General features: G+C 41.4%; 1 protein-coding gene across 1 annotated transcript in view; it reads right to left on the reverse strand.

Moving 5' to 3' along the window:
* Nucleotides 1-15,742, reverse strand: part of LOC121284660 (contactin-associated protein-like 5) — a 736,588-nt gene that overhangs the window by 705,346 nt on the left and 15,500 nt on the right. The window contains exon 3 of the mRNA XM_041200218.1: nucleotides 14,076-14,269. Coding sequence (XP_041056152.1) covers nucleotides 14,076-14,269 — 194 coding nt within the window. The remainder of the gene's footprint in view (nucleotides 1-14,075; nucleotides 14,270-15,742) is intronic.

A 15,742-nucleotide genomic window follows, 5' to 3' on the forward strand; every position in this document is an offset into this window, starting at 1 on the left:
ATTACTTGGGATAGACATAGTGTTAAGGGCTTGGATGGAGTGGATTTCTTGAAATGTGTACAGGAGAACTTTTTAGGTCAGTATGTGGAGGGTCCAAAAAGGGATGGCACAGTGCGGGACCTAATTTTGGGGAATGAAGCCGGACATGTGGCTGAGGTGGTGGTGGGCGAGCATTTTAGTGATAGCGATCACAGCATGGTACAGTTTAAGCTTGTTATTGGCAAAGAAATAGACAAGTTACAAAAACAAGTTTTGGATTGGGGAAGAGTGGATTTTGATAAAATAAGGCAGAATCTGGCCAAGGTAGACTGGGGACAGCTACTTGTGGGGAAATCTACAAAGGAGCAGTGGGGGCATTCAAAAAGGACATGAGGAGGGTACAGGCTCAACATGTTCCCTCTAGGGTGATAGGAAGGAGTAACAAGCCCAGAGAACCATGGATGACCGGAGATATTCAGGGTATGATGAAAAGGAAAAGAAAGGCTTTTAGCAGGTACAAAGGAAACAAATCAGCGGAGGCATTAGTGGAGTTCAGACAGTACAGGGTGGAGCTTAGGAAAGCAATTAGGAGAGCAAAGAGGGGATATGAGAAAGCTCTGGCTGGTAAAAGTAGGGAAAATCCCAAGATATTCTATAAGTATATCAATGGGAAGAGGATAACCATAGAAAGAGTAGGGCCCATTAGGGACCAAGGGGGCAAGCTATGGGTGGAGGCTGAGGACATTGGTAGAGTGTTGAATGAATACTTTACATCCGTCTTCACCCAAGAGAATGAGGACGAAGGTATCGATCTCGGGGAGAGAGACTGCGAGGTTCTTGAGCAAATTGATACAGGGAGTGACAAGGTATTGGAGGTGTTGGCAGGTTTAAAAGTGGACAAATCTCCATGTCCGAATGATTTGTGTCCCACACTGAGGGAGGCAAGGGAGGATGTGCCAGAAGACTGGAGAACAGCTAATGTGGTTCCGCTATTTAAGAAGGATTCTAGAGATAAGTCAGGGAACTACAGGCCAGTGAGTCTCATGTCAGTGGTAGGGAAACTATTGGAGAAAATTCTAAAAGAGAGAATCTATCTCCACTTGGAGAGGCAAGGTTTGATCAGAGATAGTCAGCATGGCTTTGCCAGAGGGAGGTCATGCCTAACAAATTTGATTGAATTTTATGAGGAGGTGACCAGGTGTGTAGATGAGGGTAGTGCAGTTGATGTTGTTTATATGGATTTCAGCAAAGCATTTGACAAGGCCCCACATTTGAGACTTATAAAGAAGGCAAATGCACATGGGATACAGGGTAATATGATAAGGTGGATTCAAAATTGGCTTAGTTGTAGGAGACAGAGGGTGATGACAGTAGGATGCTTTAGTGACTGGAAGCCAGTGTCCAGTGGTGTACCACAGAGATCTGTGCTGGGTCCCCTATTATTCGTCATTTATATAAACAACATAGATGACTATGTGGGGTGTAGGATTAGTAAATTTGCAGATGACAGAAAGATTGGCTGGGTGGTTAACAGTGAGGTTGAGTGCCTTGGGCTACAGGAAGATATAGATGGAATGGTTAAATGGGCAGATAAGTAGCAGGTGGAATTTAACTCTGAAAAGTGTGAGGTGGTACACTTTGGAAGGAATAATTTGACAAGGAAGTATGCAATGAACGGCATGACACTAGGAAGTTCTGAGGAACAAAGGGACCTTGGTGTATGTGTCCATAGATCCCTGAGGTGCAGGGGCATGTTAGCGGGGTGGTGAAAAAGGCATATGGGATACCTGCCTTTATCAATCGAGGCATAGATTACAAAAGTAGGGAGGTCATGTTGGAGTTGTATAGAACCTTGTTGAGGCCACAGTTGGAGTACTGTGTACAGTTCAGGTCGCCACATTATAGGAAGGATATGATTGCACTGGAGGGGGTGCAGAAGAGATGTTGCCTGGAATGAAACATTTAAGTTATGAAGAGAGGTTGGGTAGACTTGGGTTGTTTTCGTTGGAGCAGAGAAGACTGAGGGGTGACCTGATCGAGGTGTACAAGATTATGAGGGGCATGGACGGGGAGCAGCTTTTCCCTTTAATTGAAGGGTCGGTCACGAGGAGAAATAAGTTTAAGGTGAGGGCCAGGAGGTTTAGGGGGGATGTGAGGAAAAATCTTTTTACCCAGAGGGTGGTGATGGTCTGGAATGCACTGCCTGAGAGGATGGTGGAGATGTATTGCTTCACATCCTTTAAAAAGTACTTGGATGAGTACTTTGCAAGTCATAACATTCAAGGATATGGGCCAAGTGCTTTTAAATGGGATTAGGTAGGTAGGTCAGATGTTTCTCACATGTCGGTGCAGACTCGATAGGCCGAAGGGCCTCTTCTGCACTGTGTGATTCTGTGATTCTGTGATAAGTGCGGCTCCAACAACACTCAAGAAGCTTGTCACCATCTCGGGCAAGCAGCCTGCTTGAGTGGAAATCCTTCCACAAACATTAGCTTCCTCCACCACCGATGCACAGTGGCAGCAGTGTGTACCACCTTTACAATGCACTGCAGCAACTCACCAAGGCTCTTTCAACAGCACCTTCCAAACCCATGACCTCTACCATCTAGAGGGACAGGGGCACCACCTAAAAGTTCCCCTCCAAAGCACACACTATCCTGACCTGTAACTACATCACCATTCCTTTACATTTGCTGGGTCAAAATCCTGAATCTCCCTTCCTAGTAGCACTGGGGCTGTACATACACACCACATGGCCTGCAGCGGTTCAAGAAGGCAGCTCAGCACCACCTTCTCAAGGGCAATTAGGGATGGGCAATAAATGCTGACCTAGCCAGCGAAGCCCACATCCACTGAAAGAAGGAAAATAAATGCTCTTCCCCAGTAAAAGGAAGAAGAAAACCTGTGGCTCTCACCAAGAAGATGTGGTTGGTGGTGAGAGACAGGGACATTAATGTAAGCACTTTATTGCCAGCCTAGATTTGTGTTCAAGTCCTGGAGTGGCACTTGAAATCAAAACCTTCTGAGTCAGAACCAAGAGCGCTATCAACTAAGCCACAGCTGACGCACATTTTTTCCTTTCATTATTTAAATGGCATCATAGAAATTGGCAAGGTTGGCATTCCTTTGGCATTCTGAATGGCGAGGGAAAATGCAGGCGCAATAAGTACTTTTCTCTCTACATCAGTCGTAATCCTGGGGGGGGGGGGGGGGGTTGCGGGGGGCCTACATTTATAGACCTCTCCATCCACCTGGACATATCAGAGATCAGTCTTACTGCCTCCACTTTACAAAACAAAACATTGTGCCAGAGGCTGCAGGATGACCGGTAGACAACATCTGGAAAAAGGTTGCTTCTTCTTGTCAGAGTGAACGTTCCCACTGTGTGAAGTTCCTCCCAAGGCGCCTGAGGAAAAGGCAGCCTATCAGGTATATTTCAGAGCAAGAATCAAGCAATTTACAGCTGCCATGTTTGCAAGTCGACCACACCTTCATCAGCTGGACATGCCACAGAGCTGTCATTGGTGACAGGTTTCTCCTTAATGCAAGGTGAGACCCATGTGGGCATCACATTAGTGCTGCACTTTACATGCATAGAAAAGGTTTGTGCTCAATTAATGTTCTGGTAGTCTCTGACCACAGAAACATCATTAAACACATCATTGGCCATTGTCCAGTAAGCAGTATGATGCTGGCACTAAGCAGCAATCCACAGTGGCTATGTTTTTAGGAGAGGTAACATGGCAACAGGTGGGAACAGCTCTCGAGGACAAGAGCTAATTTCTTCAGAAGCCCAGCAACAGAAAATGACCTTTCCCTGCAACTAGGTTATCTGTCTGCCACTTTATGTCTGCTAGAAATGTTTCTCCTGAATTCCCTATCTGTGACTAAGTGATTCAAAGCAATGGTATATGATATGGTTGTGTACAGGAAATATGGAAGTACCCAAAATGGGTTGTCATTGCTTGACAGACCATTAGAAAAATAGGTGCAAATGTGAGAATGACCTGACTCTTCATCTTTCCCCTGAGTTTAGCAAAAATGGGGCTTAGGCAACTGCATTTGTCCATCAGGACCCTCCCTCAATGCGACTTGCACCTGTTCTTTAACTGGAAGGTGGTCTTCATTCCCAAGTAGGACAATTCTCCTTTGGTACATCTCCTACAAGAAGACCTTAAACATTTCAACATCAAAGGGAGCCAAATAGTTCACATATCTTTGTTGTGCCACTCTGATCAATTTCTCTGCTTTCCTATCTTCACCACAAACCACAGGACAACTGCTCAGTGTACTGTAAAGCAAACATTTCTTCTACTGCAAGCAAAGGAGGTGTTTTTGTGTTTGAGATAACATTATCATTTAAGGAGTGTTTGGTAACTGAGCAGGGAGAACTGACATGAAAGATCTGAGGGTATTAAAGTGGACAAAGTCATTTTGGGGTTATTGAAGGTTATTGTTGTGCTTTAGGGGAGTTATAATAGCCCATACCAAAAGTGTAATTTGTTGTTTTAAGAGGGTGAAGAGTGTAGTGGTGCCGACGGTGGGCAAGGAGAAGAGACGTGTGGTGACATTGGCTGCTCTCCTGAAGTGGTTTCACTTCTTTCTGCTCTATTACTCAGTTCTGGGTGCCAGTGGCAGTTTACAGCAGCATGATTGATGTTGGTAGTTGGATTTCTTTAGCATGGAGTGCCTTGGAGTGGTGCCTAGTGGGCACAGTTGGCACTTAGGTGTGAGCAGTAATGCCAATCTGGACTGATGCTGTGGGTGAGAGATGCGTCATATGATATGCCTGTTGGTAGTGTTATGCTACTAACAGACATCCATAGAGTCCTTTAAAGAGTTAGTGCTGATGCATGGAAGTTTCCTGAGCAGGAGTGTTTTGCATCGTACATAATCTCTACACTTAAATTTCACCAGAGATGCACTGAAAACTGTAAATTAACTTACACCAGAAAGCTTGTGTGTTAATCTCTCTGATGGTGAACAGTGTAACTGTGCAGCGCAAGTAGAGCATAACTGACATCAAGGAAATTCAGGGACTTCTGCTTTATCATGGAACAGATAGAGTGATCTAAAAGCCTGATGGCTAAAATAAACTATAAACCATGTTTAAATTGAGTCACTTAAAATGGATTGTGGTTGAAATTTAATACTCATCTCAGACAGAGTACTTCCTAGATTGCAGCCTGAACCATTAGACCCATCCCTTTGAAGACCAGTAGATCAGTTAAAATAGATTGTTACGATATGCAGTTGAGTAAACATTTTGACACTGAGGTGACAGGGGTTGAGCATTATAGTTATATCTGAGAAGGCTATTATAAAACACCTTTTTTCATGCATAATTCACTTGAGAGAGATTATCCATACCTTGTTATTTTCTGGAAGTTCAAATTTAATACCAGCAGGTAAGAGTGTTTTATCAATACAATGTATGCTACTAGACCTGGAGTTGGTTTTGCTGAGTTTCACTGAAAGAGCTATATTTCCACTCAAATTGAAATGAAAGTCATATCACCACTTGCTGGACTCGTTTCTGCATTTTGCATTAACTTTTAGCATTATGGTATATTAATAAATGATAACAATGTTTGTATTTCCCGTAAGTATGAAGAGCAAACATTTCAAAAAGTCTATAAATGGCTGCTTCTTCCCCTATTCAATAAAAGCACAAACATTTTCCAGAATTTTACTGTTCTTCAACCTATAAAATTATATGTTATTAGCTTCATCTCATGCATTGATCTACACCACTTTAAAAGAATCACTAGTCAGAACTAGTTTCCAGACAAAAACCATCATTTCAAGAGAGCAATATAAAACATGATTCAATTTTTTAACAGCAACACATTCTGAGTGTCCTCCACTGGGCATCAGAGTGGTGATGGGAGAGTTGGTGGTGGGGGAGGGGGGGAGCTGCGGTTGGGCTGTTGTGTGGTAATTGTACTCTGCTGAAAATGGCACATAAAATACTTATAATGAAAATTGCACACACGATTGCCCTGACATGTGCAGGGAAGTCCAGAAGAGCAAGGGACATGACAGCCTATCAACCCATAATCTCATTGAATGGCAGAGCGGGCTCAAAGGGCTGAATGCGCTACTCCTGCTCCTATTTCTTAGTCATGAACAACACTTTGTTATACACCGTGGAATACTTAAAGTTATAATTATCAAAAATTGTCCAAGCATATTATACCCAATGAGACTTTCATATTTGATAGATCATCACTGACTCTTAGCCTTCTCACCAACAAAGTAAGAGGGAAAATGAGTAGCTGAAATAAGTGGTTGAGTCTAAATTACGTCTATTGACATGGTAGCTCTTTATCTGATGGCTGTTTTTGCAAGCACTGGTTGGATTGGTTTTAATGAGATTCCAACTATCAATCAGGCACTCTTGTTTGCACGTGATTTAGTTTAGTTGTGTTGAAAATGTAAGCCTGTGTCTGAATTGGTCAATGAGTTCAACTAACAAGTTTAAATACATTGGAGAAGTGAGGGATAGTTCAATTACCAGAGACTAATAGAGTGAGGAGGTAGCTATGTGAGAGGAGTGTTCGGCAAAAATAATGTATTTGGCTTGGTTCTATTTTCAATCACAGTGGTTTCCCCATTTATTGTGTGTGGCTGTCCTGTGGCAACTGTTGGAAGGGTCTAGTATGATGACACAGTGACCAGGCTAACCAAAGATATTCTAAAAGGCACCTTCATGTGAAATTGCTTGAGCTCCAGAAACCAGTACAGATTTTCTGCATTAGCTGGGAGGTAGAATAACTTTTGAAAGGCTATTGTTGCACCTGACAACTAGAAGACTAGTAAGGCAGAAGAAGGAAAGAGGTTAGCAATTCCTTGGAGGAAAAGAAAGGGAGAATGTTGAGGATGGTAGAGTAGGAAACTGAAGATGCTTGATAAGTACACAGCGCTGGATGCTGATGATTACAGTAAGAATAGTGACACAGTAGAAGGTCCTCATGATTGATATTAGAGCACTGTTGGGCAAATGATAACAGTTGAAATGTCTGTTTTTTAAAGTTTGCCCATAGCCAATGAAGAAACATTCCAGAGTTTAACAATGGCAGGGGCTTGAAATTCTTTGGAATCAAGGATGCAGAAGAGGCCTTTTAGGGGTGGGAAATTGGCCAAAACCTGGTGAAGTGGGCATGCAAAGCTTCAGTTTGGGCCTAAGATAAATGGAAGTTCTATTTGCTCTTTAGACTATACAAGATAAGGCCTGGAGGAAGGCTTCACCTGCCAGGGTTCCTGTGGCAGATACCTCCTTTCCACCGGAAAGAAGTCCATGTCAAGTGCATGAAGGGTCACAAGTAGGATCCTAATCCTGTTAGGAATTTCTAATATTGAATGTCACAGAGGGCTGTCAGTTGTGATCAGCTTGCCCTCTATACAGCTAATGGTTCTATACCCTCTGCTCACTCTTTGGATTGACGTTCATCAAATTCTGTACTGGTGCAGGGATCCATTGGCAATACTGAGACTGGCTGACCTCTGATATTCTGGCAAGGTTGGGAATGGAGGTCATTTGAGATGTGGGATTCCCACTCTGGTGCTTATGCTACTAGAGTAGGCAGAAGGATTTTTGTGCATTAATGTTCAATCAATTTGGATGTTTCACAAATTGATTTTTCTCTTATGAAAAGAGACCTTTGAATAGAACAGTAATTCTATATAACCTACAAAGCCTAACAGTCCCAGTTTTTTCAAAGAAAGCCATTGATAGATAAAAGTACTATTACTTGTTTTTTCTATTACTCTACCGCTGCTTGAAAGTGTAACAAGCTTGTTATTTGAGTATTGATGGGGACTTTTTCCATCAGGATTCAGCCACCATTTAGATTGAAATTGTTCTGCGTATTTCACACCTGATCCATATGTCTCTGCACCCTTGGTTATCAACAGTTAGTAAATCGGTGCTAGAGAAGCAATTTCTTAAACTCTGCTGTGTAAGCACATACATATGGCTTGAGAGAACTTTGCTCTTTCATTTGGAGTTATTAATCTACTCAATCAAAAGTAATTATCTTATTAATTCAGTTTTCCTTTAATGGTAAAATATGTTTTAGTGTAGGATAGCACTTCTGGTGTATCAGGATTTGCTTTATTAGTGTCATTCCCAATTCCAGATTTTTCACCTCCAGTAGTTTGCTCATTGTTGGTTATTTTGTGTTAGCAGCAGCTCAGTTAGTAACACACTCAGCTTGAAGTCACAAGGCTTTTGGGTTTGAGTGCCACTCCAGGGTTTGAGCTCAAAAATCAAGGCCAGTGCAGTTCTGAGGGTTGGCTGCACTGTTGCCGGTGGCATCTTTTGGATGAGATGTTAAACCAAGGCTGCATCTACCTGCATGGGTAGACATAAAAGATCCCATGGTACCATTTTGAAGAAGAGCAGGGGAGTTATCCACAGTGTCTTGGCTGATATTTATCCCTCCAATCAACATCTCAAAACAACAGATTATCTGGTCATTATTATATTGCTGTTTATGGGAGCTTTCTGTGTGAAAATTTATTGCTGCCTTTTCTAAATTACAACAGTGACTATAATTCAAAGGTACATTATTGGCTGTAAAGTGCTGTGAGGCATTCGGTGGCTGTGGAAGCACTATAGAAATGTAAGTTTTTATTTTATCCTGGGGCACAGATAAATATTGTATTTTTTTTTTCTATTTGCAGATGTCAATGGACATAACTTTTTCCTTCTTTATCTGTCAGCTGTAGCTTCAAGCCTGTCTTCACCTCTTTCCAAGGATGCTGTTAAGTCGATTGATGGGCAGTGTCCCGTGGTGTGGCACAGTAGAGAACTCTCCTTCTGATGGTCTAAACTATATAACCTCAACTTCAGCAGCCATCCAATACAGTTGCAGGACAGCTCTGTCAATTGCCTGCAGGTTTATGTTGGGTTACCATTTCCATAATGTTTTGTTCAATTTAAAAAAAAATGCCCATCTCCTTTTAACCTTGGGTGAAGAAGAATGAAAGACATTGCAGGAGGATATTCACTTTGATAGCTTCTTACCCCTCAAACGGTGGGCATACATTTACCACATGGACACCAACAGTTCAAGAAAATCGCTCTCCACCACCACCTACTCGTGCATCTAGGGATGGACAATAATAATTGACTTTGCTAATGATGCCTATAATCCTGAAAATTAAAATTTAAAATCTTTTTCTGGATATTATCACTTGACTATCTCTTGTCTCTTTAATCAGTTGATATTTTCTTGCAATAACTTTCCATTATTCTGTCATGTTATGACTTGGATGCAAAACTTCTATCTAGTTTTCTTATTGTTAAGCTCATTGATAAATTATGTGCAAGTATTCAAACAGTCATATGGGTAGCAGTGTCAAATCGTGACAAAAATCACATGGACCATCTCAAGGTCTCCCCTGTTTTCCTAAGAAAATGAAGTCAACTTGCTTAGTCATTCCCCAAAACTTAAATTCTTAACATCTGGAATTGTCTTTTTTATTGCTAGCTTCAGTATCCACTTGCAGTCCTTTTGATTAGATAACCAAACCTAATCATACTAATCCAGATGGAAACTGAACAATGCTGTAAGCAACAACAGCGCCATTTTTCTTATTAAAGACAGCTTTCTCTGCCGTTACAACTGGGTACCTATTTGTCTATTTTATCTCAGTTGTACCAAGCATACATCAATTTGTCCATTAAAACCCCCAAAAAAATCTCTTGCCATGAACAGCACTCACTCCCGTGCCTTGGCTTAAAAGATCTAAACAGAGATGGTGCTGAGATAAGAGGTAAGGTTAAAGAACAGCATTGCAAAATAGGATGAGGTAGTAGAGTTACAGCTGAACAAAAAGGAGGGAATGGATGAGGCAGATGAAGAACACACTGGAAATTTAATCTAATTGAAATTATTTTGTGTTACTTATTATTGTATAGAAAGCCATATCAGGTCTCACTTGGAAAGGTAAAAATGATAATTAATTTCCATTTGTACGAGAGCAAAACAGCAGAAACTCTGGGCAGGATTGTCCCTGTGGGCCACGGGACCCTACCATCAAAGCTGGGCGAGGAACACTCTCAAGGCTGCGATTTTATTTTCTCCCAAATTGGCCAATTAGTATCCAGAGAGTAGGCTTGCTGCCCAATTATGGACAATGGGCAGGTGCTTGTAGCTGGAGGGCCAACAGGAGGCCCCTCCAGTGTGGAAGAAGGAACAGGCTGCCTTTTCAGGTAAGTGAGAGGGTGCACCAAGAGGGAGGTGCCTTCTCTTTTCAACTTTCTTTAACTTTAAAATAAGAAATGCCGTTAGCAGCCAGGTTACCGTTCTGGAGACTCCGCAAAGCTGGCCTGGCTGCTCAAGGTAGCTGAAGCCAGACAGGCAGGGAGGGAGGGCCTCATAGCCTGCCTGGACCGCTGCCCTGCCACCGACATGCTAGGAATCACATATATTCACACACTGGGCTCTGTCCTTTGTAGACAGGAACACATCCATACATTGCACCTTTTTCAATGAAACAAAAGCTTGGGGAACAGTCATTCCCCAAGGCAATGCCTTGACCAATCAGAGGTGACCTGCTCAGCTTAAATTTGAACAAAACTGGGCAGTTAACTGTTCCACTTCCCAACCAATCAGTATTCTCTTCTCATGCAGGAGAATTGTTGTTCTCTACTACTGTTGGTAATTTCATGTGATCTATCCTGATGAGTGCAAGACAAAAAGCTTTGATAGCACATCTCTTTTCGCAGCAATACGCAAATTACAATTCTATGTAATTGTGGTGATTTACCATTAGGATAGGATCACAAACCAATGCATATCTGGTAAAATTAATAACAAGTTCCTTTGAGAGGAGATTTAATGAGGACACATAAAAAGAGCTAGGCAAATGGAAAGAGCTTCCTTGAAATCTCAGTTGATGGGCTCAACGTCTGGTGTGGATCCAAGTTAAATACAGCAAAAAGTCTCCATTCAATCACCAACCTGTGCTGAGTTAGTTGGGTAGGGGTCATTCTGGTTAGTCTTTAGGCTGGGATGAGAGCTAGGGAGATGCTTATGGTCCCTGTTCTTGATAGTTTTCCAGAGATGCTTGCTGGAAAATGCTTTATGCATGAGCTTCAGCTAGGAAGGGAATCTGATTTGGCTGTGTTGCTTCGCATGCCTAATGCCTACCAATTAAGCTCATATGAAGAATTGCCACTTGGACAAGGTGCTAGTTAAAGCTATAAGGGAGAAGCGAATAGAGGGTAATGCTGATAAGAGTTAGATGGGAGGATGCTCGAGGGGACCACAAATGCCAGCATGAGGTGGTTGGGTCTGTTTGTGTTGTAGAATCTATGTAAAGGGACCTGAAGGAGCATGTGAAACAATATATTAAACATGAGTTAATGTTTTCAGGAAAGGAAGGAATTTGGAGAAGTGCAAAAGATATCCAAAAAGGGCATGCATTTTTTTTTAGAAAAGACTACAGCAGCACTCGGTAATATAAATTCAGAATGTGAACACTCCACCTAATAACTTGGAAACCCAGAGAATTCATTAATTAAAGTGACGGACACAAGTACATTAGTCCCACAGTTTTAGGCCGAGGCGGGGAGGGAGTAGGAGCTGTTTTGCCTCAGGGAACTCAGAAGAATGGATCTGTCTCAGATCCTGCCAAACTTCAGGGGAAACTCAACTGGTTAGGGTTAAACCGAAAATGGAGAACTAATCCTAAAACAGGCAGCCTCACTATTGTACTTAAATGAGCTAGTCACCCAAATTCACTGCATCATTCCTTTTCATTTTTCTTACTTTGGTCAAATCACACCAGACTGCATCCAATGATAGTATGAGAAACAGCAGAATAGATCTTGACTTTGTACAATGATATAATACAGATGATAGCAAGTTGTCAGCTTGTTTACATCTCTCCTGATTTTTATCTCCCATTGAACACTGAAGTCAAAAGAAAGAAATTCTATTCCACCAATGCAGATGGTAATCAGGTACAGTTCCCTGGCAGCACACAAACTGTCCCAATCTTAAGCACTGTACCACAACCCTCTCAATGAAAGGGCAGGTTAGAAGAAGATATTCACTGCAGCTTTGACTCCTGAGGCCCTTCAATTGCTTACATTCCATGAACAATGTTGACTTGGCAGTATTTATTATCCATACCAAGTTCTACCTGGGGACATTAAAAGCCAATCATGCAATGAATGGGACCAGATTCACATGCAGGCCACAGTGGGTAAAGATAGCAGGTGCCTACAGTAAAAGACATTAGTAAACTTATTGGATTTTAAAACAGCCTAGCAATTTTGATTATCTTTCCAGCCCACATATAGCCACATTTAGTGAATTCAATTTCACAACATGAACTAATGACACAATATGTTGCTGGTTCAGTTCCCTAATCACTGGACTATCATTCTCATTTTTTAAATGACCTTCAAGTTTCAATGGAGAGAATTGCTTCTGCCAAAAAAAAAAATGAATCCAAACTAACAATTCGTCAAAATGTTATTCAAGATAATCTAACCTCCAGTGTATCCTAGGTAAGAATGAATTGGCTACAAATGCATTGCTTCCACAGATGTGTACCTCAGTGCTCTTTTGAATCTGGTCTTGCTTACAGTCACACATTGTCCTATAAAGGTCCATGTAGTTTGCTGACTTTACCTCGATGGCAATAGTTTGTAAAACTGAGGATAAAGAATTTTAAGAAGTACAGCAACAAGCCCGGAAAAATGAGGTAATAGCAGGTGATCAGAAATGAGATGCAAATTGTTTAACCTGACGCAAATAATTTTTGATCAAAGATAATAAATTGGGGATAAAAGCAAAATACTGTGGATGCTGGGAATCTGAAACAAAAACAGAAATTGCTGGATAAGCTCAGCAGGTCTGACTGCATCTGTGGAAAGAGAAAAAAAGAGTTAACGTTTCGAGTCTGTATGACCCTTTCTTAAGGTCATACGAACTCAAAATATTAGCTCTATTTTTTTTCTCTCTCCACAGATGCTGTCAGACCTGCTGAGCTTTTCCAGCAATTTCTGTTTTTGTTTCATAATAAACTGGAGGTTTGAAGAAAAATGGTTAAAAAGAATACTTGTTGGGTACTTGTATATGAGCGGGTAAAAAGGATTTTAAGATATTCTATCTAATAATCATGATGGCTATTTGCATCATATATTTCTTGTATTATGACACAGCTGATGGTAAAGGCTGAGTTGTTCAAATCCCAGGGGGAACTTGAAACAACAGTCATAACCCAATTTTTGCAATGTTTTGAGATGCAGGCTTTGAATTCAGTCGTAATAAGACCGCCGAGTCTCATGGTTTTTTTATAAAACTAAATTAAACATGTATTAATACAAGAAAGATTGTAAACACACACATATGTCTACAAAATTACTACTATAATAACTGCAAAAAATCCCCTAAAAATTAATCTGACTCTCAGTTACACCCCTGTTAAGACAACAGTAAATCTCATAGATTTAAACAGATACCTGGCAAAGCACATCCTGCACAGTCACATTCAAAATGAGTTTCTTTCAGCTCTGGGTCCTTATGGACAGCAGCTTGAGGCTTACAGGCTGGAGGCTTCTCACATCTGTTGGACCTTAAAATGCCTCTACCTTACACACAATCTCCTTTTTCCTTTATATATATCTTTCTCATTGAATATAAATTTTCTATTATATCAATCTAACTTTACCTTTTCTAACAATTGTATCCTTTCATTCCACCAATTTTATTAGTAAGCTGAAAAAAATAAACACATTGTTTGGTGTCTTCTAGCCAGGTGTAAGATTTCACCTGCAGTCTTGAATGGCTTCTTTTAACAAATGCAAATTTACCATCTACCCTCTTTACGTTTACCTAATTAACATTTCAAAATGTATTTACATCAAAGCATCTAGACTAGCTGTCTTTAATCCAATTAAGACACACACATAGGCACAGACCCCACTAGAACTCTATTTCAAAAAAAGAATTCCCAATAACGTTATAGGCATTAATATCTCTTCATGACACTTGTTAAATGCATTTCACAATTTTTATCCTTTTCTAACATTTTATACTGAGAGATTGAAAATAATTGAGTGAAGCACGTACCCAAATGCTGTCTTCTTGACGATACTGCTTCCAGTTCCTTCCAGTATCACTGAACATTAACAGGTAACTTATTACCCAGTCTGAACTACCATATCGACCTTGAGTTGCTACAGCAGTAATTCCTGTCCTCTCGCCGAGATCTATCTGCAGCCACTGGTGTTTGTTAGATTCCAGTGGGGACCATCCACCTGCCCCTGAAATAACATTTTTTTAAAAAGCCATTGGTAACAATAGGCTATGGACTTCCCTTAAGTTACCCTTAAATCACTATGGATATTTGCATGTTTTATATTAAAATAAAATTCCCATTTACAGAAAACACTGCAAAAGATAATTTCAGAAGCTTTATAAAGAAGATGTGATCATTCTATGTGAACTAGTGGTGAGAATGCTTCCACATGCAATAGTTGATGAGAGGCTGGGTAAATTGGGTCTATATTCTCTGGAGTTTAGAAGAATGAGAGGCGATCTCATTGAAGTACATGGACATCGCAACATACGAATCAGGAGCGGGAATCGACAATTTAGCTCCTCAAGTCTGCTCTGCCATTCAGTAAGATCATGGCTGATCTGATTGTGGCCTCAATGCCACCACCTTGCCTACCATCGATACCCTATGATTCCCTTATCTACCTCAAGAAACTATCTACCTCTGCCTTAAAAATGCTCAAAGACTCTGCCTCCACCATTCCCTGGAGAGAGAGTTCCACAGACTCACAACCCGCTGAGAGAAAAAAAATTCTCCTCATCTCTGTCTCAAATGGGAGACCCTTATTTTTAAGCTGTGTCCCCTAGTTTTAGTCTCTCCTAAAAGGGGAAACATCCTTTCAGCATCCATTCTGTCAAACCTCCTCAGAATTTTATATGTTTCAATAAGATTTCCTTTCAATCTTCTAAACTGCAATGGGTACAGGCCCTGCCTGTACAACCTGTCCTCATAAGATAACCACCTCCCTCCCCATCCCAGAATTTAGTGGCGAGAACCTTCACTGAGCTGCTTATAATGCAATTATGTCCTTTCCTAAATAAGACCAGAACTGTACACAGTATTCCAGATAGGGGACAGGATTTTCCCGTCGGCAAGCAGGGGGTGGGGCCTGCTCGCCAACATGTAAAATGACGTGTGGTGACATCGGGAAGGACTCCTGTCACCACGCCCCTTTAAATGTTCAGGTAGGTGGGGGCACAACAAAATCAGCTGCGCGCCCGCCGACCTGTCAATGGCCAATTGACAGAGTCATTTAACTAATTAATGGACCTGTCCGTCCAACCTTAAGGTTGGCGGGCAGGCTAGGAGCCCCGGCGGGAATTAGAAAAAGCATGAAAACTCATCCATGAGTTTTAAAATTAAAATTTTAAAAATTTTATTAAAGTTTTTTTTTTAAATTATGGACATGTCCCAACTCATGCGACAGCATCACATGAGGGGGCATGTCAGGGATTTTTTTTCTTCTATTTTTTAATATTTTTTATTGTAGAGGTGATCTCCCTGCGGTAGCAGTTAGCCTCAGGGAGATGAGCGCGCTCTTCCGTGAGCATGTGCGAAAGAGCACACTCTCGGCTCAGGGACTCCCCCCTCCGCCCTCACAGGGAGCGCACAGCGCTTCCGTGCGGATGTCACGCTGGGCGGGCCTTAATTGGCCCACCCACGTAAAATGGCACCGCGC

The sequence above is a fragment of the Carcharodon carcharias genome, chromosome 12 (genome assembly GCF_017639515.1).
Source record: "Carcharodon carcharias isolate sCarCar2 chromosome 12, sCarCar2.pri, whole genome shotgun sequence".
NCBI lineage: Eukaryota > Metazoa > Chordata > Chondrichthyes > Lamniformes > Lamnidae > Carcharodon > Carcharodon carcharias.